General features: G+C 37.9%; 1 protein-coding gene and 1 non-coding gene across 4 annotated transcripts in view; one reads left to right on the forward strand and one right to left on the reverse strand.

The window, feature by feature from the left end:
* ANKHD1 (ankyrin repeat and KH domain containing 1) overlaps positions 1-23,136 on the forward strand; it is a 123,587-nt gene that overhangs the window by 98,700 nt on the left and 1,751 nt on the right. For 2 of the 3 annotated variants that reach the window (XM_035014290.1, XM_035014288.1), the window contains 12 exons: positions 193-406; positions 2,924-3,099; positions 3,352-3,514; positions 5,736-5,831; positions 6,295-6,411; positions 11,215-11,389; positions 12,774-13,230; positions 13,703-13,849; positions 15,495-15,644; positions 15,811-17,423; positions 21,311-21,487; positions 22,552-22,803. In XM_035014290.1, the coding sequence (XP_034870181.1) occupies positions 193-406; positions 2,924-3,099; positions 3,352-3,514; positions 5,736-5,831; positions 6,295-6,411; positions 11,215-11,389; positions 12,774-13,230; positions 13,703-13,849; positions 15,495-15,644; positions 15,811-17,423; positions 21,311-21,487; positions 22,552-22,803 (3,737 nt within the window). The remainder of the gene's footprint in view (positions 1-192; positions 407-2,923; positions 3,100-3,351; positions 3,515-5,735; positions 5,832-6,294; positions 6,412-11,214; positions 11,390-12,773; positions 13,231-13,702; positions 13,850-15,494; positions 15,645-15,810; positions 17,424-21,310; positions 21,488-22,551; positions 22,804-23,136) is intronic. The other variant, XM_035014289.1, reaches the window with a different exon arrangement.
* Positions 10,097-10,206, reverse strand: LOC118017201. The gene has a single exon (XR_004681071.1). It is a non-coding gene; the product is annotated as a U6 spliceosomal RNA (small nuclear RNA).

The following is a 23,136-nucleotide window of genomic DNA, read 5'->3' on the forward strand; positions in this document are numbered from 1 at the left end:
AATAGGGGTTATGTTTTAAATTGTGAGATTTTCCTATTCCTAGTTAGTAGACTACACAAATAAAATTTATTCATTGGTGTTAGAAACCTTTCTTTTTACTGAATCATTTTTGTCTTTTATATTCTCTATGCTTTTTAAAAAAACAATAGGCAACATATTATCTTAATTTTCTAAGCACATTTCTCCCCTTAGGACTGGGAGTAAACTAGGTATTTCTCCCCTGATGTTGGCTGCCATGAATGGACACGTTCCTGCAGTGAAACTACTGCTTGATATGGGTTCAGACATTAATGCCCAAATAGAGACCAATCGGAACACAGCTCTCACTTTGGCATGTTTCCAAGGCCGAGCAGAAGTTGTGAGTTTGCTTCTGGACCGAAAAGCCAATGTTGAACATAGGGCAAAGGTAAGCATTTTATAACTTTTCAACTACTTAGGGTGTATTTCTAGTGTAAAGAGCATAGCATTTTGGGATGCCTGGCCAGCTCAGTTGGTAAAGCATCCAGCTCTTAATCTTGGGTCATGAGTTTAAGCCCCACATCAGGGGTAGAGTTTACTTAAAAATATATATTTGTAAAAGGGCACCTGGCTGGCTCAATCAATAGAGTGTATATCTCTTGATTTCAGAGCTGTGAATTTGAGCCCCATGTTTGATGTAGAGATTACTTAAAAATAAAATCTTAAAAGGGATGCCTGGGTGGCTCAGTCAGTTGGACATCTGCCTTCTGCTCGGGTCATGATCCCAGGGTCCTGAGATCGAGTCCCGTGTTGGGCTCCTTGCTCGGTGAGGAGCCTGCTTCTCCCTCTGCCTGCCACTCCCCCTGCTTATGCTCTGTCAAATAAATAAATAAATAATAAAATCTTAAAAAAAAAAAAACAACTGGCATGGCATTTCAACTCAAATTGAATATGCTGTTTTAAATTGTCTTAAGTTAAAAATGACATCCCAAGGCAAGGTCCGTGATGTACAGTGGCCAATGACACACTGTCGTCATTCATGACTTTTATTAAGAACAATGAAGAAAGTAGAATCTGTACATTTTCCAATTTCAACCTTGAATAGCTCTCTGTTAATCCTCCAGTTTGCAATCTTTGAATATAATATCTTTGTAGTAAGATTATTTTGTAGAGTTTTTTTTTTTTTAAGTAAACTCTGTGCCCAACATGGAGCTTGAACTCAGAACCCTGAGATCAAGAGTCACATGTTCTACCAACTAAGCCAAGTGTCCTGTAGGTTCCTTTAATGTAGATTTTTAAAGAACTCCTTCAATGAAGCATGTGCTTACCATTGGTAAAAAACCCAATCAGAAAATTACCACATAGATCATAAAATTAAGATAGCTAAAATCTAGGGGCGCCTGAGTGGCTCAGTCATTAAGCATCTGCCTTTGGCTCAGGTCATGATCCCAGGGTCCTGGGTTCGAGCCCCGCATCGGGCTCCCTGCTCGGCGGGAAGCCTGCTTCTCCCTTTCCCACTCCTGCTTGTGTTCCCGCTCTCGCTGTCTCTCTCTCTGTCAAATAAATAAAATCTTTAAAAAAAAAAAAGCTAAAATCTGATCTGATCATAACAGATTCTGACACATTCATGACTGGCCTTTAGAAAGGAGTTAGTATAACAGTGTTTTGAATTTCTGTGCTTAGAACTATTAGGTACTTACAACCCTAGAAAAACGTAGCTTATGTAGAATTCTTTTTTTTTTTTTTTAAGATTTTTTTATTTATTCATTCCAGACACAGAGATACAGAGAGAGAGAGAAAACATGAGTAGGGGGAGAAGCAGAGGGAGGGGGAGAAGCAGGCCCCCCGCCGAGCAGGGAGCCTGATGCGGGGCTCGATCCCAGGACCCTGGGATCATGACCTGAGCCGAAGGCAGACGCTTAACCATCTGATCCACCCAGGTGCCCCTGTAGAATTCTTTATAGTCAGACAGTGGCAATTCTGATAGCCATTTCAAATTTTAAGTGTTTGAATGAAAGTCTCATATTTTCTCCTCAACTGCTTTAGTAAAATTTAATGCAACATTTACATTTTTGTAATCTATGAAATTAGGAAGTATAGATTTCCTCAGATTTTTCATAGCATGAAGAAAAATGAATCTTTCCTGCTATTTAGTTTATTTTTTTGTATTACACATATTCAGTGTGGCCCACTTATCTATTAGAAGTCCTATAGAAATCCGTATTACTTTGGGAATGATACCAGTAGGAAATGTCTCTTGGCAAAAGTTTTAGAGATTAATGAGCAAAAGACACATATGCATAAAATTTATGAAGTGATATTTTAATCTATTTTTCCCAAGTTTGAATAGGATTGAAGGAATTTATCCTGAGTTATTTAGCAAACTACATTCTCAGATAAATATTTTAAACTTTTCCCATTTAACAATGTGCTTTATTTAATTTTCTTTTTATTCATTTTTCATATCTGTATTCATTGTGCAGACAAGTTATTGTCTCGTATGTAAATTTATAATAGTATAGAAGTTATGAAATTTTTTTTTTTACGATTTTATTTATTTATTTGACAGAGAGAGAGATAGTGAGAGCAGGAACACAAGCAGGGGGAGTGGGAGAGCGAGAAGCAGGTTCCCGCTGAGCAGGGAGCCCGATGCGGGGCTCGATCCCAGGACCCTGGGATCATGACCTGAGCCAAAGGCAGACGCTTAACGACTGAGCCACCAAGGTGCCCCTGAAATTTTTTTTTTTTTTATGAGGTGGTATGTTATGATAAATGAATTCATTCTAGAATGCATGTCTAATTCAATCTAACAATTTTCGTTTCTTGTTTTGTAAAAATGAAGATTGAATATTGCTTAGCTCTTTTATGAGAGAAAATCAGAAATAGAATCCACTTATAAGTCAAATACCTTAGTCTGTTAACAAAATTTGATTAATTTACTTGCATAAATTTTTGGTTTAAACAGACTGGTCTGACCCCCTTGATGGAAGCTGCTTCTGGAGGATATGCAGAGGTTGGAAGAGTTCTCCTTGATAAAGGAGCAGATGTCAATGCCCCCCCTGTGCCTTCCTCAAGAGATACTGCTTTAACAATAGCAGCCGACAAAGGTCACTACAAATTTTGTGAGCTCCTGATTAATAGGTGGGTAAATTTTGTATTTTTATAAAAAATACAAAAAAATTATATAGTTCTTATGATCCTTTTCACTTTTCAGCGCCTTTACAGTTAATCAAATTGTTTTACTTTATTGACATTTTAAAGAACAGATTATTTAAAAAATGAACGTACTATTTGCATGCTATCTTATAAAAGATAAAAGACAAATAGAGGAAATAGAAAGTCAGCCCTTATCTTGTAGGAAACAAACTATATTAACATTCTTTGATCTTATAGGGGAGCCCATATTGATGTTCGAAACAAGAAGGGAAACACACCACTTTGGTTGGCATCCAATGGTGGTCATTTTGATGTGGTACAATTGCTAGTGCAAGCAGGTGCTGATGTGGATGCAGCAGATAACCGGAAAATCACACCTCTTATGTCAGCATTTCGCAAGGTAATTTGATGTGGAGGGAAAAAGGTAAAATGTAATCATTTTTAACTAATTCTGAGTTGAAACCGTGTGAGAAAAATGAATTGCTCTTGGAGAATAGACTGAATTTCCATACATAAATCACTGCTATCTTTCCACTTTCTTTGTGGCCAAATGTAAGAGCTACATGGTAGTTCACTTGTAAGCAACTTGGTAGTTAAATCACTTGTGTCTTGGAGCACCTGGGTGGCTCAGTGGGTTGAGCCTTCAGCTCGGGTCATGGTCCAGGGTCCTGGGATAGGCCCCATGTCAGGCTCTCTGCTCAGCGGGGAGCCTGCTTCTCCCTCTCCCACTCCCCCTGCTTGTGGTCCCTCTCTCATTGTCTCTCTGTCAAATAAATAAATGGAATCTTTAAAAAAAAAAAAAGATAATCACTCGTGTCTTGACTAGTTTTGTTATGTTGTACATAAAACACGAGATTTAAGTATACAGATGATGTCTTCTCTACCTAAGAAGGAACAAAAAGGAGTGGACTCTTTCATAAAAACTCACTATACCTCCTATATATATATATTGCTTGTCTGCTGTTATTTTTAAAAGCCTTCCCATTATAATTATGATAAACTATAAACTACTTAACATGGCTTACAAAGCCCTCATGATATGGCTCATGCCAGCCTCCCCAAAGCAGTCATTTATGCTACCCTTCATCTTTGCTCACTGCACTTCAGCTGCTGGTCTAGAATGCACTAAATTTTTTTTTAATTTTTTTTTTATTAACATATAATGTATTGTTTGTTTCAGGGGTACAGATCTGTGATTCATCAGTCTTACACAATACACAGCGCTCACCATAGTACTTACCCTAGAATGCACTAAATTTTTATCTGCCAGAGGGCCTTTGCTCACTGGTTTTCTTTCCCTTGCTCTTCAGTGGCTCACTTCTGCTCATCCTTTAGCTCCCATTTTAAATGTTACTTCTTAGTCCTTCCCTAATACCCATCTGAAAAAGGTCCTCTTGTTCTTTTTTATAGTACCCTATTATTTTCCTTATCCCAATTTGTAGTTATACATTCAAACATGTATTTACTTTTTAATGCTTATCTCCCCAAGTAGACTGGAAGATCCAGGAAGACCAAGCTTCATGACTATCATTGTTTATACATATTGTTTAGCGTGGTGCCTGACACATACTAGGTAGTCACTAAATAGTTACTGAAGGAGAACAGTATAAGTTTTGTATCTTAACAAAAGAACTTAAAATATTTTCTAGACTTAATTCTTTTTTTAATTTTTCCTTTCCTTTTAATTGAGGGATCATGTACATATAGTGAAATGTACAAACCTAAGGTGCATAGGTTAATGAGTTTTGATAAATGCATAATTACCTATGTAACCCACACCCCATAAATAAATAAAATATTTCTATAATCCTAGAAAGTTCCATTTTGCCCATTCTCAATTCCCTGCCCTGGAGGCAATGACTTTTCTGAATTTTGTCACCATCAGACTAATTCTTGAAGATGTTTTAGAACCTAGTAGGAGGAAAACTATGCAAGTTTGGTTATGTTAAAAAAGATGGTACTTAGAATTAATTACATCATTCGCCTGTGATCATAGCATTTAGAAAGCATTTTACCTAGATTCAAGTCATGAGACTCAAATAAATATGAGCCTTTACCTTATTTAGTAAGATGGACCTAAAATAATGCTTTGAAATCTAGAACATCTCTCTGTTTTAGTACCAATTTCCCTTTTATATAAAGGTTCATTTCACACCACCAATTTTTATTAATAGATTTACTCTAGGAAATACTTGTTTTCTACAAAAGTTTTTCTGTTTTCAGTGGGGAAATGCTAGATTAAATTTAGGAGAAATACGTGAGCATGTTGTTTTTATTTTCATAATTTCAGTTTTCAGTTTAGTAAACTATCTGGAAGTATTACCATACCTTTTACTCTTTTTTTTTTTTTAAAGATTTTTTATTTATTTATCTGGGAGAGAGAATGGGAGACAGAGAGCATGAGAGGGGGAGGATCAGAGGGAGAAGCAGACTCCCCGCCGAGCAGGGAGCCCGTTGCGGGACTCGATCCCGGGACTCCAGGATCGTGACCTGAGCCGAAGGCAGTCGCTTAACCAACTGAGCCACCCAGGCGCCCCATACCTTTTACTCTTAAGTTGTTAAGCATATGGGCAAATTTTCAAGGAGTTCTTTTGTGCATTTTTTGTTGTACTTCTTTACAGGGTCATGTAAAAGTTGTTCAGTATTTGGTGAAGGAAGTCAATCAGTTCCCTTCTGATATAGAATGCATGAGATACATAGCAACAATTACAGATAAGGTAGGTTTAATATACTGTTGAAGCACATTTTTGTTCTTTGTGGAATTGTATGCCAAAGGGTGCAGTTAGCAACCTTCCTTTTTCTTCTATGAAACTGATCACCTAATCTATCTCTGCTTTAGTTTCTCCATGGAGAATGGATATAATAATTTTAATAAATTATTTTGAGATTTCCTTCCTGTTATGGGCTATAATCACAGTGAGTGTGGCTAAAGGTTATTGCTCGACTATGAGCCTGATTAGAAAGTTTTCTAAGAACACAAACTTTTTAGGAAATAGTACCCTTTTTTGGTGAAAGATTAATATATGACTAGACTCAAAGGATAGCTTATATTTAGCTTAGTGAATTTTCATTTGTTTGGGCTTTAAGTCCTGGACTTCACTGTGCTCATCAGTTCAAGTTTTTTTTTGGCCTGTTGATGTAATGTGTTCCTATTTTATATAATTCCATTTTCCACTATAGGAACTCTTGAAAAAATGTCACCAATGTGTTGAGACAATTGTGAAGGCTAAAGACCAGCAGGCTGCAGAAGCAAATAAGAATGCAAGTATTCTTTTGAAGGAACTTGATCTGGAAAAGGTGAGTAAGAAAAATAATTTTTCTTTTTAGAAATTGTTGAAAATTGGGGCACCTGGCTGACCCAGTTGGAAAAGCATGTGACTCTTGATCTCATGGTGGTGAGTTTGAGCCCCACACTGGTTGTAGTAGAGATTACTTACTTATAAATAAATTTAAAAATTTTTTAAAAGAATTTTTGAAAACTTCCTGGAATAAATTTACCATCCTTATGACCAATAACCTTAACAAAATCTCTTTCAAAGGAAACGATTAATAGATTGTCAAATCACCATCAACTTTTTGATTGTGACCTCTTGTTCTTAAAAAATATTTTGAATCATATAAGTAAGAGACTAGTTTTCAAGCAGATCATAGTTTACCAGATGATATTACTACCTAAGTGGGTTTTTTTTTAAGGTTTTCTATTTGTTTATTTGAGAGAGGGAGAGATAATGAGCAGCAGGGAGGGGGAGAGAGAGAGGGAGAAGCAGACTCCCTGCTGAGCAGGGAGCCCTACATGGGGCTTCATCCCGGGACCCCAAGATCATGACCTAAGTCGAAGGCAGATGCTTAACCAACTGAGCTACCCAGGCGCCCCTACTTAAGTGGTTTTAACATTGGTTTGAGAAAAAATTTAGTAAAACGTTGGAAATCTTTTGGTAATTATAAGATGTGTGCTATTAGTGGTTTATTAGATCCTCACTTAAAGGGTGTCTAATATCCTAGGTTGTGTGGTATAATGGAAAAGGTTAAAAAAACAAGATTGCTTTTCTGAGGGTCATTCTGCTTGCCTGAAAAATGAGGGTGTTGCTCTTCAATCCACAAGTCGTATTAAAAGAACAAACACTATGATCAAGTAGACTTCTTTTAGGAATGCAAGAGATAGCTTAACATGAAGATATTTTGTTGATAATTAAAAGAAGAAAAAATATATGATTATTTTGAGAAATACTAAAATCTTGAAACCATTTCTTGGTTAAAAAACAAAACAAAACATGGGGTGCCTGGTGGCTCAGTCAGTTAAGTGTCCGACTCTTGACTTTGGCTTGGGTCATGATCTCAGGGTTGTGAGATCAAGCCCCACATCAGACTTCACACTGGGCATGGAGTCTACTTGAGATTCTCTTTCTCCCTCTCCCTCTGCCCTTCCCTGCCCCCCTCTCTCTAAAAACAAACACAAAAAAAACAAAAAACATATAAGCTAAGAACAGAAGAAAAGGTTGCTTACAAATCAATGAGAAAAATGTAACTTGCCCAAAATAAAAAATCACATGAATGGGCAGTTCACAGAAAAAGAAATACAAATATTCAATAAATTTTTTTTACCACATTGGCAAAGCGTAAAATTTAAAGATTAGGTAATAGCTATTGATGGCAAGGGTGGGGAAAGATTAGCACTCTAGTGAATGATTTTTGATATATGGTGTAAATTACTATAACTATTAATGGGCATGCTTTCACAAATAAATTAAAAAGGTGGACACCCTTACTCCCACCATTCATTCCACTTATAGAAATTTAGCCTAAGGTAAATAATTAGACAAATGCTCAAAAGATGTGAACATATAAGGACATTCATTGCTGATAATAGGGGGGAAAGTGTAAACCTTAAGATTACAGTTAAAATCAGAAGGGAAAAAAAGTTTTATCATTTAAAAATAAAGCAGAGTTCATAGTTAGATGACTATTAAGGTACCTTTCATGTCTATAATTTTGATTTTTGTGTAACTACCCGGGGATATGGTCAGCAATTCCCTAAATAGCTAGCCAATTTGTTCTTATGCCAACAGAGTGGTGAAACTCAGTTTTTAGCTGAATATGCAATCTCTTCTCTCAGTCCTTTCTCATTTACATAGGGAATTGGCAAACTTTTTCTATAAGATGCCAAACAGTAAATATTTTAGGCTTTGCAGGCCATATGGTGTCTGTCCTAAGTCCTCAGCTCTGTTGTTATAGCATAAAAGCAGCCATAGGCAATAACTAAATGAATGAGCGTGACTGTGTTCCAATACAACTTTATTTTTGAACACTAGAATTTGAATTTTATATAATTTTCAAGTGTCATGAAATACTCATTTTATTTTTTTCAACCATTTAAAATGTCAAAGCTAGTCTTAGCTTTCAGGCCCTATAAACACAGCTGGTAGACTGGATTTGGCATTCAGGCCATAGTTTGCCAACCTCTGATTTGGATAAATAAAAGTTTCAAAGAATAATCAATTTATGCCTCAAAATAGTAAATTATAATTTTGAGGAAAATGTTTTACTTAATTACCATAGAAGGATAAATAACTTGATGTGTTTTCTACTTGTTACAAACTTTCATCATGATGCTAGCAACTTATTACCATGTTCCCCTTTCTGAAAAAAATGACATTTTCTAGTACTAGCCACAGCAAAACCTAAAAGTGATCAGAATTATGTATGTGGCTTTAAAAACTTCTAGACAGGGCGCCTGGGTGGCTCAGTCGTTGAGCGTCTGCCTTCGGCTCGGGTCATGATCCCAGGGTCCTGGGATCGAGTCCCACATCGGGCTCCCTGCTCTGCGGGAAGCCTGCTTCTCCCTCTCCCACTCCCCCGGCTTGTGTTCCTGCTCTCGCTATGTCTCTCTCTGTCAAATAAATAAATGAAATCTTTAAAAAAAAAAAAAAAACTTCTAGAAAGTAGGAAAATAATTTTTATAATAGCCTCTGGTCAATATTTTTACAGTACAATTTTTTTAGTAGTTTATAAAGACCATGATAGCTGCATTTTAGTCAGCTATCAGATAGCTGGCTATATAGCAATAAACAGATGCTACATAAATGTATTTTTTTTTTTTTTTTTTTTTTGACAGAGAGAGACATAGTGAGAGCAGGAACACAAGCAGGGGGAGTGGGAGAGGGAGAAGCAGGCTTCCCACGGAGCAGGGACCCCGATGCGGGGCTCGATCCCAGGACCCTGGGATCATGACCTGAGCCGAAGGCAGATGCTTAACGACTGAGCCACCCAGGCGCCCCTACATAAATGTATTTTTTAACAGTATTACTAAGATTTAATTAACATATCATACAATTCACCTTTTTAAAGTCTACAGTTCAGGGGTGACTGGCTGGCTCAGTCAAGTTAAGTCTCTGACTTCGGTTCAGGTCGTGATCTCGGGGTCCTGGGATGGAGCCCTGCGTGGGGCTCCCCACTGAGCAGGGGGTCTGCTTGTCTCTCTCCTTCTGCCCCTCCCCCTGCTTGTGCTCTCTCTGTCTCTTTCTCAAATAAATACAATCTTAAAATATATATATTTTTTCAAACAAACAAAGTATATAATTCAGTGGCTTTTAGTATATTCACAGAGTTGTGCATTTATCACCACAGTCAATTTTAGAATATTTTCACAATTCTAAAGAGAAACCCTACACCCTTTAAGTGTCACCCCCTTCAATCTCTCCATCCTCGGTAACCACTAAACTATTTTTTGTCTTTATGGATTTGCCTATTCTGGGCATTTCATATAAGTGGAATCATACAATATTTGTTCCTCTGTGACTAGCTTCTTTCACTTCATAATGTTTTCAGGGTTCAACCATGTTGTCACATGTATCCATACTTAATTTCTTTTTATTGCTAAATAATATCCCATTATACACATACACTTTATTTATCCATTCATTAGTTGATGGACATTCAGGTTATTTCTGCTTCATAGGTATATAAGTTTTTCTTTACTTTTTTTTTAAATATGGAATGCCTTTTGAATTTGCATGTTATCCTTGTGCGGAAGCCATGCTAATCTTCTCTTTATTGTTAGAGGTTTTTTAGTATATGTGCTGCCGAAGCGAGCACATGGTACAAATTTTTGTATGAATGCATTTTCATTACTCTGGGTATATATATATATATATATGAAGGGAATTGCTAGATCAGATGGTAATTCTGTGTTTAACCATTTGAGGAACTGTCAGATTGTTTTGCAAAGCAGCTGCACCATTTTACATTCCTACCAGCAGTGTTTGAACTTTTAGTTTTTCCACATCCTCACCAATATTTGCTATTATCTTGTCTTTTGATTATAGCTATCTAGTAGGTATGGAGTGGTTATCTTGTTGTGATTTTGATTTGCTTTCCTTGACGTCTAGTAGTTATTGAGCACCTGTCTTCATATGTTTTGGCTATTCATATATGGTCTTTGAGGAAATGCCTCAAGGTCCTTTGTGTATTTTTTAATTATTTTTTTAGTTATTTGTCTTTATTACTGAGTCATGGGACTTTATATATTCTTTTTTTTTTTTAAGATTTTTATTTATTCATTTGAGACAGAGATACGGAGATAGAGAGAGAGAGAGAGCATGAACAGGGAGAGAGGCAGAGGGAGAGGGAGAAGCAGGCTCCCTGCTGAGCCAGGAGCCCGATGTGGGGCTTGATCCCAGGACCCTGGGATCATGACCTGAGCCGAAGGCAGACGCCTAACCGACTGAGCCACCCCAGAAGTTAGTTTATTTACTAGTTAATGCATATGTAGCAAAAATCAGAAAAGGGGTAAGCAAAAAGAAGATGAATGAAATGGTCATGTTTTAGCACATTTATATATTCTTGATACAAATCCCTTACCAGATGTATGATTTGCAAAAACTCTTTTCCCATTTTATGCATTGTCTTTTTACTTTGTTGATGGTTCTGTTGAAGTACAAAACTTAATTTTGATGTCCAGTTTATCTTTTTTTTTTTGGTGCTTTTATAAATGTGTTTTGAGACTGACACATGGGAAGCCCGATCTATCATAAACAAAAGTATTCATTCTTTATTTTAAATGACTGCATTATTGGTGAAATGATATGCCTACTTAATTTGCAGTCAAGAGAGGAGAGCAGAAAGCAGGCCCTTGCAGCTAAAAGAGAGAAAAGAAAAGAAAAGAGAAAGAAGAAAAAAGAGGAGCAGAAAAGAAAGCAGGAAGAAGATGAGGAAAACAAATCTAAGGAGAATTCAGAACTACCAGAGGATGAAGATGAAGAGGAGAATGATGAAGATGGTAAGAAATGACCCTTCCAATTAGTGATAAAATTCTGTGTTTATTTAACTTCATTTTGGGTACCTTTTACTCTAATTCTAGTTAGATATTCAGTACTTTAATCTGAAATTGACAATTGGCTTTTATAGTAAATATTTCTCAATGCTTTACATTGTAAAGTGATACAGAGAAACAGAAAGGGAGTTCAGTTGTAATTCAAGTCACCCTGTAAAACATCATGTATGTCCTAAATGTGATACAGTAAAGAGATTTGCCACCTTCTCTTCAGGTTCTGTCCTACCCTTTCCTCCTCCATTTGGAAACTGGCGAGAGGTCCAGTTCCTCAATAAATTTTGAGCTAAGGTTCAGGCTCAAAGCTATACAGGGCTGGGGTTTATTATTCTCAGAGTTGTTTTTTGTACATTCTAGCAGTGCTTGTCATAGACAAGTAATTGTTCTCTATTTGAATTCTAATTTTAAAATATTATCTGAGGATTTCCCTGAATTTATTGTTTTTTTAAAATTTTATTTAAATTCCAGTTCATTAACAAAGTGTAATATTAGTTTCAGGTGTATAATTTAGTGACTCAGCACTTCCATACAACACCCAGTGCTCATCACAAGTACACTCCTTAATCCCCATCACCCATTTCACCCATCCCCCCACCCACCTCCCCTCTGGTAACCATCAGTATATTCTCTATAGTTAAGAGTGTTTCTTGGTTTGTCTCTCTCTTTTTTCCCCTTTGCTCATTTGTTTTGTTTCTTCAATTCCACATATGAGTGAAATCATATGGTATTTGTGTTTCCCTGACTGACTTATTTTGCTTAGCATAATACTCTCTAGCTACTAATTCAGAGGGGAACACGCACCCCAAAGTTTATATCAGCATTATCAACAATAGCCAAACTACGAAAATTTCCCTGAATTTAAACTATGTTGTGATTTTTGCTTAGTTTATGAGACTAGCACCTCAGATCTTACAAATGTTAAGGTGTGAATGTTTTTGTACCAAGTTAGACATCAAAATAGCATCTAGAACATTTGTTCTAACAATGAAGATTTCTTTATTTACTAGTGAATACTGGTGAAAGGAAAAGATGACTTAAAGGACTGAATTATTGGGCGCCTGGGTGGCTCAGATGGTTAAGTGTCTGCCTTCGGCTCAGGTCATGATCCCAGGGTCCTGGGATCGAGTCCCACATTGGGCTCCCTGCTCAGCGGGGAGCCTGCTTCTCCCTCTCTCTCTCTCTCTCTCTCTCTCTCCTTGTCTCTTATGAATAAATAAATAAAATCTTTAAAAAAATAAATAAATAAAGGACTGAATTATTATGTATATCTTGTCATAGTTTGTTTTGAGATCTGTGGCTGTCAATGTGACTTTTATCCTTTTGATAATTTCAGTGGAGCAAGAAGTTCCCATAGAACCTCCTAGTGCAACAACCACCACCACAATTGGAATCTCTGCAACATCTGCAACATTTACAAATGTGTTTGGAAAAAAAAGGGCCAACGTGGTGACAACCCCTAGCACCAATCGGAAAAATAAGAAGAACAAAACAAAGGAGACCCCTCCCACTGCACATTTAATATTACCAGAACAACATATATCCTTAGCACAGCAAAAAGCTGATAAAAATAAAATAAACGGAGAACCCAGAGGTGGTGGTACTGGTGGGAATAGTGACTCGGATAACTTGGACAGCACAGACTGCAACAGTGAGAGTAGCAGTGGTGGTAAAAGCCAAGAGTTAAACTTCACTATGGATGTGAATTCCTCTAGCGATAGGAGATACCCCTCACTGCTACTCCATTCCCACGAAGAAAAGACAAGTACTGCTACTTCCAAAACTCAAACACGGTAAATTTTTCTGATTTGTTATCTATACATCCACCTTTCCTTTTTCATGACCGGCACAAGAATTTGAGTACGTTTTTTAGCACAAATTGTATTAAACAATTTAGGTCTACCACATTATCTACTACCACATTAGGTCTTCAGTATTCAAAACTGAAATTCACTAATGTCCTAATCATGTGCAAGTGTTGAAGTGAGATTATTAGAAATTTTTATGATTTGATTTTGAAGTTGAAAATACTAGCATACGTTGATTTTATTTTCACTGTGTCATTTTTATTGATTACAGTCCAACTTCTGGCTTCTGAGTAAATACTGAAGTAGATGATGAACCCTTTGCCCTGTTTTTCTGCATTTCTGAACTGATATTCCAAATTTTAAATCAAATATTTCAGCATAACTTTGTCTGTAAATGGTCTCTTGAGTTTCTATATGAAAATTTGTTATATTGGACTTGATAATTCTTTCTTCTCAGACTTGAAGGTGAAACGAATTCTAATTCCTTATCAACAAGCTATAAGTCAGTGCCATTGCCATTAAGTTCTCCAAACATAAAGCTGAATCTAACTAGCCCCAAAAGGGGACAGAAAAGAGAAGAAGGGTGGAAAGAAGTTGTACGAAGGTAAGTGGAATTAGTCTTATCTTTTTAACTGTCAGTTACCCAGTTAATTAACGAATAATTTGACTGTAGTTATTATTTGTGCCATACTCAGTCCAGAGTCGGCTAAAGTAAAATGAGAAGCAGTTTGTAAATTTTGCGGCACATTTTATATGACACAACAAATGTTGGCTTTACAATAACAGAACGTATTTACAGACATTTCCAGACAAACCATACAAAATGGTCACAAGCTTCTTTTAAAGTGAAGATTCTATACGGACTATTCTACAGCAAAGTCACAGTGTTATTAGTGAGGGCTATGATGTTTGTTGAATGGTCCCATTTTGGTAAAAACAATCAAGTTTGTCCATATACAGTGTTTAAATCAAGTTAGGCTTTGCTGGAGAGCATATGCTAAAGAATTGGTTAGCCGATATTAACTAATGTAATTGCTACAAGGGGGAAAGGAACCCATAAAATTAAAATAAAACTGCCTTCACCCTCAAAAAAGAAAGAGGAAAGAAAAGTACCTTTAATCACAGTGTTTTACACTTAAGCCATGAAGGGGGAAATGAATAAAAGACAGGCCACTGCTTTCAAATGTTTTGTACAGTCCAGATGATACTTTTAGCCTCTGTTTATGCTTTACGACAGGGAAGCAGGACAAGACAGATTTGCTAATGTGCCTTGTATCACCAAAGGACTGAGATGTCTGGGCTTTTATTCGGTACTATTTGTGTCTGTTAAAGATTGTGTCCATTAAATGCAAACAAAATGAAGTCTTGGCAGAATAGGAGAGGTGATGTACACTTGATGATCAGATCGATTTAAGTGTTACTCATGGCATATAGCCTAGTCCATGCTTTAGCTTTCAAAATATTTGAATATGTCCTTCCCAGCATTAAGGTGTGATAAATTTTGATCATGAAAAATACCTTAAGTGCTGCCATCGATACTCTTCTGGACAGAATAATTCAGGTTTTTGAGGGTCCCCTCCCTGAAAGGGGGAATCCTGGGGCCCAGCACTGAGAACTTGAAAATAATGGGTGTTGCTCTCATCTGGTTCTGCTTTAATGCTTAAGAACTGCTTCTCCCAGCAAACACTGGGTTTCTTTGATAGTCCTTAGGGACAGCCAGGCCGTCTTATCAGATCCCAAGATCAGCCTCTGGTCTTCTCTCCAGCTCTGCTCAGCTCACATATAAGTGGAAGTCCTGGGTTCCACTTGTGACTTCCTTATTATGTAATTCAAATCTGAGGCTATGTTTTTTTTTATTGCTAAGTATAAATTATTGATACTGATAAGCTAGCCTCTGTTATTCAATATGAAGTTTAACAGTACATTGTGCATTATTTAAATTTAGGAAGAGTCTATACATATGGTCGTTGCAATTTAGTTGACGTGTGATGTTTGGGGCAGATTTAAATGCTTAGATCACGAGCTATTTAAAACATAATTTTGTTTTAAATGAGAAAGGAATTTTTACTTTCACTAAATTAAATTCAATATGAGAAGAGGTCAGTTTCTAAAACAAAACCTTGTAATACTTTCCCCTTTAAGGTTTGAGAAAAATTATTCTACAGGTGTCCGTGAACATACTCACCGAGACATCTTTTTAAATAAAGACATTTGCTTTCATAAGCTCATGGGCAGTCTTCATTTTCTAGGTCAAAGAAATTGTCTGTTCCAGCTTCCGTGGTTTCCAGGATAATGGGAAGAGGAGGATGCAACATCACTGCGATACAAGATGTCACGGGCGCCCATATTGATGTGGATAAACAAAAAGATAAGAATGGCGAGAGAATGATCACAATAAGGTATTTGTGAAAAATGTATATTACTCGTTCTGTGTGCAAATTAAATGTCTTTAGAAGTAAACTTTTTTTGGGTTATGGTACAATCAGGAATTTTATTTTATGGTTAAGATTACCTGTTTTTTATGTCTTTGATCTTGTTTTTGTGTTTTGTTTGTTTTCTCCCCAGGGGTGGTACAGAATCAACAAGATACGCAGTTCAACTTATCAATGCACTTATTCAAGATCCTGCTAAGGAACTGGAAGACTTGATTCCTAAAAATCATATCAGAACACCTGCCAGCACCAAATCCATCCATGCAAACTTCTCCTCTGGAGTAGGCACCACAGCATCTTCCAGTAAAAATGCATTTCCTTTGGGTGCTCCGACTCTTGTAACTTCACAGGCGACAACATTATCTACGTTCCAGCCAACTAATAAACTTAACAAGAACGTTCCAGCAAATGTACGTTCTTCTTTCCCAGTTTCTCTACCCTTGGCTTACCCCCACCCTCATTTTGCCCTGCTGGCTGCTCAAACTATGCAACAGATTCGGCATCCTCGCTTACCCATGGCCCAGTTTGGAGGAACCTTTTCACCCTCTCCTAACACTTGGGGACCATTCCCAGTGAGACCTGTGAATCCTGGCAACACAAATAGCTCTCCAAAGCATAATAATGCAGGCCGTCTACCTAACCAGAATGGGACTGTCTTAGCCTCAGAGTCTGCTGGACTAGCTACTGCCAGTTGTCCTATCACTGTCTCTTCTGTAGTGGCTGCCAGTCAGCAGCTGTGTGTGACTAATACCCGGACTCCTTCGTCAGTCAGAAAGCAGTTGTTTGCCTGTGTGCCTAAGACGAGTCCTCCAGCAACAGTGATTTCTTCTGTGACCAGCACTTGTAGTCCCCTGCCTTCTGTTTCCTCTGCACCTATCCCCAGCGGGCAAGTGCCCACCACATTTCTGCCCGCGAGTACTCCTCAAGCCCAGCTTTCTTCTCAAAAGATGGAGTCTTTCTCTGCCATGCCACCCCCCAAAGAGAAAGTGTCCGCACAGGAGCAGGCCCTGGCCAACCTGTGCACCCCTTCTTCAACTGCAAATAGTTGCAGTAGCTCTGCCAGCAACACCCCAGGAGCTCCAGAAACTCACCCATCCAGTAGTCCCGCTCCTCCCTCCGGTAGCACCCAGGAGGAGGTGCAGCCATCCAGTGTATCTGATTTAAGTCCTATGTCAATGCCTTTTGCATCTAACTCCGAACCTGCTCCATTGACTCTGGCATCACCCAGATTGGTTGCTGCTGATAATCAGGACACCAGTAATTTACCTCAATTAGCTGTACCAGCACCTCGAGTTTCTCATCGAATGCAGCCCAGAGGTTCTTTTTACTCAGTGGTACCCAATGCAACTATACACCAGGATCCCCAGTCTATTTTTGTTACAAATCCAGTTCCTTTAACACCACCTCAAGGCCCACCAGCTGCAGTGCAGCTTTCTTCAGCCGTGAACATTATGAATGGTTCTCAGATGCACATTAACCCAGCAAATAAATCTTTGCCACCTACATTCGGCCCAGCCACACTTTTCAATCACTTCAGTAGTCTTTTTGAAAGCAGTCAGGTGCCAGCTAACCAGGGTTGGGGAGATGGTCCACTATCCTCACGAGTTGCTGCAGATGCCTCTTTCACTGTTCAGTCAGCGTTCCTGGGTAACTCTGTACTTGGACACTTGGAAAACGTGCACCCTGACAACTCCAAGGCACCTGGCTTCAGACCACCTTCCCAGCGAGTTTCTACTAGTCCAGTTGGTAAGTTATGATAACTATTACTGCAGCTCAATATGGGGCTCTACCAGCATAACTGAATCCTCCAAGATAATAAAGCAGTTCTTCTGTACATAATAGTGCATGATCTTAAAGAAATGAGAGTGTGTCATAAATACCAAAGATCTGTTAACGACTGCTGTTGGAGTGGGCAGAAATCTACCTGTAGGTGAATCACTCACATACAGTGAGCTGCTTTATATTGTCTTTATGATGTCTCCGTCCCTCATGGCAAGGAGGTTATACCTTGCGTCAGTCCATTTTCTAAGAACCGGTATGATGATACTACTAAGAAGGGACTCAGAGGATGTTTCAAGGATTCCACATTTATAGACATTTTTAAAATCATAGTGAGTGTTTGTATTTCTCAGATTTAAAAAGTTTGTGTTACAAAGGTGTTTAGGTATCAGTCCCTAATCTACATTATTCTCTGTTCTCAGTCTTGGGTCCTCAGACTGAATATTAAGTGATGTTTAATAGTATTCTTTACTATTGACATTAGATGGAGCTGACTGGAGAGATCTAGTCATTTGTGGGCTCTTACTGTGAAGTGACCAATTTAGATTCAGCACTTTGGTTTCTCGAAATTACAAATTAGCTGCTGAGGCATTATAAGGAAGATATAGGTAGATAGGAGTCTAGTGTTGGCTTGAAGGTATTTATTTATTTATATATATATATATTTTAAGATTTTATTTATTTATTTGAGAGAGAGAATGAGATAGAGCATGAGAGGGGGGAAGGTCAGAGGGAGAAGCAGACTCCCTGCTCAGCAGGGAGCCCGATGCGGGACTCGATCCCGGGACTCCAGGATCATGACCTGAGCCGAAGGCAGTCGCTTAACCAACTGAGCCACCCAGGCGCCCCGGCTTGAAGATATTTAGAAAACCAGTCTGTGTTCTAGACTCTGGGAGCCAAATTTCAGTCTATTCTGCACTATTCTGAAAAAAATAGAAATCGCAGCTGACATGGAATGGGGGCGTAAGAAGCTCTGGGGCCGCTTAGCATTTTTCTTTCAGTTGGAAAACTGTCTTTTGTAGCCCGTCCTTCCTTTTTTTTTTTTTTTTAAAGATTTTATTTATTTATTTGAGAGAGAGAATGAGATAGAGAGAGAGCATGAGAGGGGGAGGGTCAGAGGGAGAAGCAGACTCCCTGCCGAGCAGGGAGCCTGATGCGGGACTCGATCCCGGGACTCCAGGATCATGACCTGAGCCGAAGGCAGTTGCTTAACCAACTGAGCCACCCAGGCGCCCCGCGTCCTTCCTTTTTGCTAATTATAAACTGATCTGTGGTGTTGAAAATTTGGGAGTTTTTGGATATGGGGTAGCCTTAGCTTTCTTTTCAGATATGTTGAGATTTACTTGTCTTTTCAGGAAAACATAGCTGTTATATCATCTTTCAAGTAGATGTATAAGCCTACATAAGATCATCTATGGTCCAAAATATTCTCTAGGATTTTTTTCTTCCATTTTTCTATTTTTTTCTATAAATCAGTATGTATTTTAACTTTTCATTTTGGGGAAACTATAATAGAGGTTTTCAAAGGCCACAGGGTGAAAGAAGAATTCATTGCCAGTGCTCAGGCAATCCATGTAGAAAGCATTAATCTTTGACTTGACTGGCACTAACATGTGAATTCCCAGTGCCTTAGCCAGTTTGGCTTCAGATCTCTCATATTCCAGTGTTGGAGCTCTTTGCACTCCACATAGTGCATCCCAGGAGATGTATGGATTGTGAATTTCCATTTACTCACAGAAAAAAAGAAAAGAAATCATCCATCTGGTTTGGTAGAAAAGAAGGTTGGGGACCTTAAGTACTCAGATCTATAGCATCAAAATTATCTATTGCTAATAAAAAATAATCATTTTTTAAAAAGCAAGCATTAATCCTGGACCTTCCCTCTGGGGTCCAGGATTGATAAGCTTGGCCTTTTATCTTAACTGCCTTTATGGTTTCTTCTGTTGATCCTCTTCTTTCATGGATATAGTTTAATTCTCCTGGTTCACAGGTAAGAAATAGTAATACTGAAGACAATAGAGAAGGATGTGGAGAAATTGGAAACCTCAAATGCTGCCGGTGGAAATTCAAAGTGATATAGCAACTTGAGAAAAACAAGTTTTTGACAGTTCTTCAAAAAGTTACACGTAATTACCATATGATCCAGTAATTCCACTCTTAGGTGGAAGAGAAACATGTCTACACAAAAAAACTGGTACACAAATGTTCATGGCAGCATAATAACCCAAAAGTGGAAACAGCCCACTGTCCCTCAGCTGATAAAGGCAAAAACAAAATGTGGTGTATTGACATAATGGGATTACTACTCAACAGTAAAAAGGAAAGAAGTCCTGATGCATACTACAGCATGGCCAAACCTTGAAAACATTATGCCAAGTGAAAGAACCAGTCGCAAAAAGATCACATACTATATAATTCCATTTATATGAAATTTCCAGAATAGACCAATCTATAGAGACAGAAAGTATATTATTATTGGTTGTTTGGAGGATGGGGAGTTACAGGTAATCGGTACAGAGTTTCTTTTAGGGCAGACAAAAATGTTCTAAAATTGATTGTGAATATGCTAAAAGCCTTTGAATTACATACTTTAAATGGGTGAAGATCTGCTTGAAAGAAGTTTTGACAGTTTTTTTATGGTGATATTAACTGTGTTTTCTGGAAATGAGCACCTGTAATCCTTTCCAGCCACTTGTTCCCTTCCTCTAATACATTCTCCAAAGAAAGCAGTGGCATTTGAGAAGACTGCTAAATTCAGATTTACACAAACTAGATAGAAACTTTCATATGCAACTGTTGATTTTTTTTTTAATCAGGTGGAATACTGAAATTATCTTTAATAGTATGCTTTCCCTCATTAGGAAGGAAACATTGGTAGATCGTGTTATTCATCTTCCATAGGAAATAACTATATTTATGTTGATGAACAGCTGTACTTTGAGATTTTCCACAAAAGGGAAAGCAGAAATTATTGATGGGTACCACTTAGTCACAACATGCTTGCATTTCATGTCCCCTCCAATGAAGAAAGCTTTGAGATTTATCCAGAACATTATTCCAGGTGACTGCCATTCTTAAACATTGGGCTCACTCTTTTTTTTTTTTTAATTTTATCATGTTATGTTAATCACCATACATTACATCATTAGTTTTTGATGTAGTGTTCCATGATTCATTGTTTGCGTATAACACCCAGTGCTTCCTCTTTAATACCTATCACCAGGCTAGCCCATCCCCCCACCCCCTTCCCCTCTAGAACCCTCAGTTTGTTTCTCAGAGTCCATAGTCTCTCATGGTTCGTCTCCCCCTCCAATTTCCCCCCCTTCATTTTTCCCTTCCTACTATCTTCTTTTTTTTTTTTTAACATATAATGTATTATTTGTTTCAGAGGTACAGGTCTGTGGCTCACTCTTCTATATCTAGTGCTGTTTGGTGATGATTCTTCTGGATTGCAAGAATAAAATGGGTTAGGGCCATAAAACAGTGCCACATAAGATTATTTTTGCTGTGATCTACAAAAATAAACTGCATGCTTTTTTCTTTTTAAAAAAAGAATTAGGGGCGCCTGGGTGGCTCAGTCGTTGAGCGTCTGCCTTCGGCTCAGGTCCTGATCCCAGGGTCCTGGGATCGAGCCCCGCATCAGGCTCCCTGCTTGGCGGGAAGCCTGCTTCTCCCCTCCCCCCACTCCTCCTGCTTGTGTTCCCTCTCTCGCTGTGTCTCTCTCTGTCAAATAAATAAATAAAATCTTTAAAAAAAAAATAAAATAAAATAAATAAAAAAGGAATTAAGTAAACTTTGGACTTTCAGTTTTAAAGCCTTAGCTAATTGGATGTCTTGGACCTGTTTTCTTTCAGGCTTACCATCCATTGACCCATCAGGCAGCTCCCCATCTTCCTCTTCTGCTCCTCTGACAAGTTTTTCCGGCATACCAGGAACACGGGTTTTCCTGCAAGGGCCAGCTCCTGTTGGGACTCCGAGTTTCAACAGACAACATTTTTCCCCCCATCCTTGGACAAGCGCCTCAAACTCATGTAGGAATCCTGGAGGAACTCTTCCCAAAGAATCTTGAATAAGCTATTAAACCATTTGTTTCAGGGAACACTGCATATAACTCTAGTAAACTAAAGTTTAGTAAACTAAAGTAAATGGTATGATGGTATGCAGATACTTAAGGTTTGTATTGCAGTTCTGTCAAAAATTGTCAGTCATTTGTAGGATAGAAAATTTGAGAAGGGTCAAGCTGTCCTTCTAAGCCAGAAATGTTTACTCTGGGAGTTGGGTCAAGAAAAGAGGTACTACACGTAGTTTTATAAAAGGACCCTTTGAGGATAATATTGCAAAATAATTTCTTAAGTCTGAAAAGTAGATTTATATATCTAGTTAATTTGGTATGATTCTTAGTTTATTTTTACAATTTAGGAAACCATATTATTGCCATTTATAAGTGAACATATGCCTTTGTTCTTTGTTTTTTCAATATTTAGAACAGATGAAGTTCTCACAGTACTTGAACAGGATTTGATTTTTTTAAATGAGTGTCGTGAGGCAATCAATGAGTATTGGCCCTTCTGACAAGAAAAACTACCAACATTACCTGAGAATCCCATTAAGAAACAAAGCCATGAATTGAATCCAAGATACTTGCTAACATTTAACCTTTCTTATGGAAAAAAAGGGCTGTAGAAAGAGGAAAAAAGAGAACAGTTAAATATAGAGGGCCACCAGCTCTTTTCCAAACAATATGCAAGTTACTGTACAAATATTGCCTCATTTAAGTTAATTTAAAATTTGACAGGTTATATTTTGAGAAGATTATTTAGAACTAGAATAAAAATTAATATGGCCTTCATCCTTTCTAGCTTTGTTCAGCAATCTGGAGAACAATTTTTAGACTATTTGCTTATGCTTCGTATGTGCAGAAGTAGAGTAGGATAATATTCATAGAACTTACGTGTTTTCACTTGAATGATCTTATAAAATGAAATTTTTCTTTACAGAACCTGTGTTGTGGAATAGATCTTTCCAACAAGGTTTCTCATATTCTTATAATTAGTTTTTAATGTAATAAAACAATAGAGAAATATTTTGCCACCAGGTGACTCTCCTATTCCATCTGTTTCTTCGGGATCATCTTCACCTCTTTCAGCCACCTCTGCACCACCAACTTTGGGCCAACCAAAAGGAGGCAGCGCCAGTCAGGATCGGAAGATACCTCCCCCCATTGGAACAGAGAGGCTAGCTCGGATTCGGCAAGGAGGGTCTGTCGCCCAAGCCCCTGTGGGGACCAGTTTTGTCGCTCCCGTTGGACACAGTGGAATCTGGTCGTTTGGAGTCAACGCTATGTCAGGTATAGTTACCTTGTCCTCTTTCTGGAGGGCTTTCTCCAGTAAGTTGTTGATTTTGCCATTAAAACTTAGCTCCTTAAAACAAAATGGCTTAGTTCCTACACTTAACAATCAGTAGGAATGTTTATACCTTTGAAGAATTCAATCCAGTCTCAGAGTTTGGAATGTTAGTTTGGTTTATACATAATAATATATGTAATATATATAATAAAAATAAATATAGATTAGAAGTAAAAGATTAAAAGTGTACTTCCTTTCCCTTTTAAGCTTTCCAGTGCAGAATGGGATAATCATTTATGTTCTTTCAGAGAGCACTTGGTCTTTTGAAGGAGTAG

Source organism: Mirounga leonina, unplaced genomic scaffold, assembly GCF_011800145.1.
Source record: "Mirounga leonina isolate KUSES-001 unplaced genomic scaffold, KU_Mleo_1.0 Mir_168, whole genome shotgun sequence".
NCBI lineage: Eukaryota > Metazoa > Chordata > Mammalia > Carnivora > Phocidae > Mirounga > Mirounga leonina.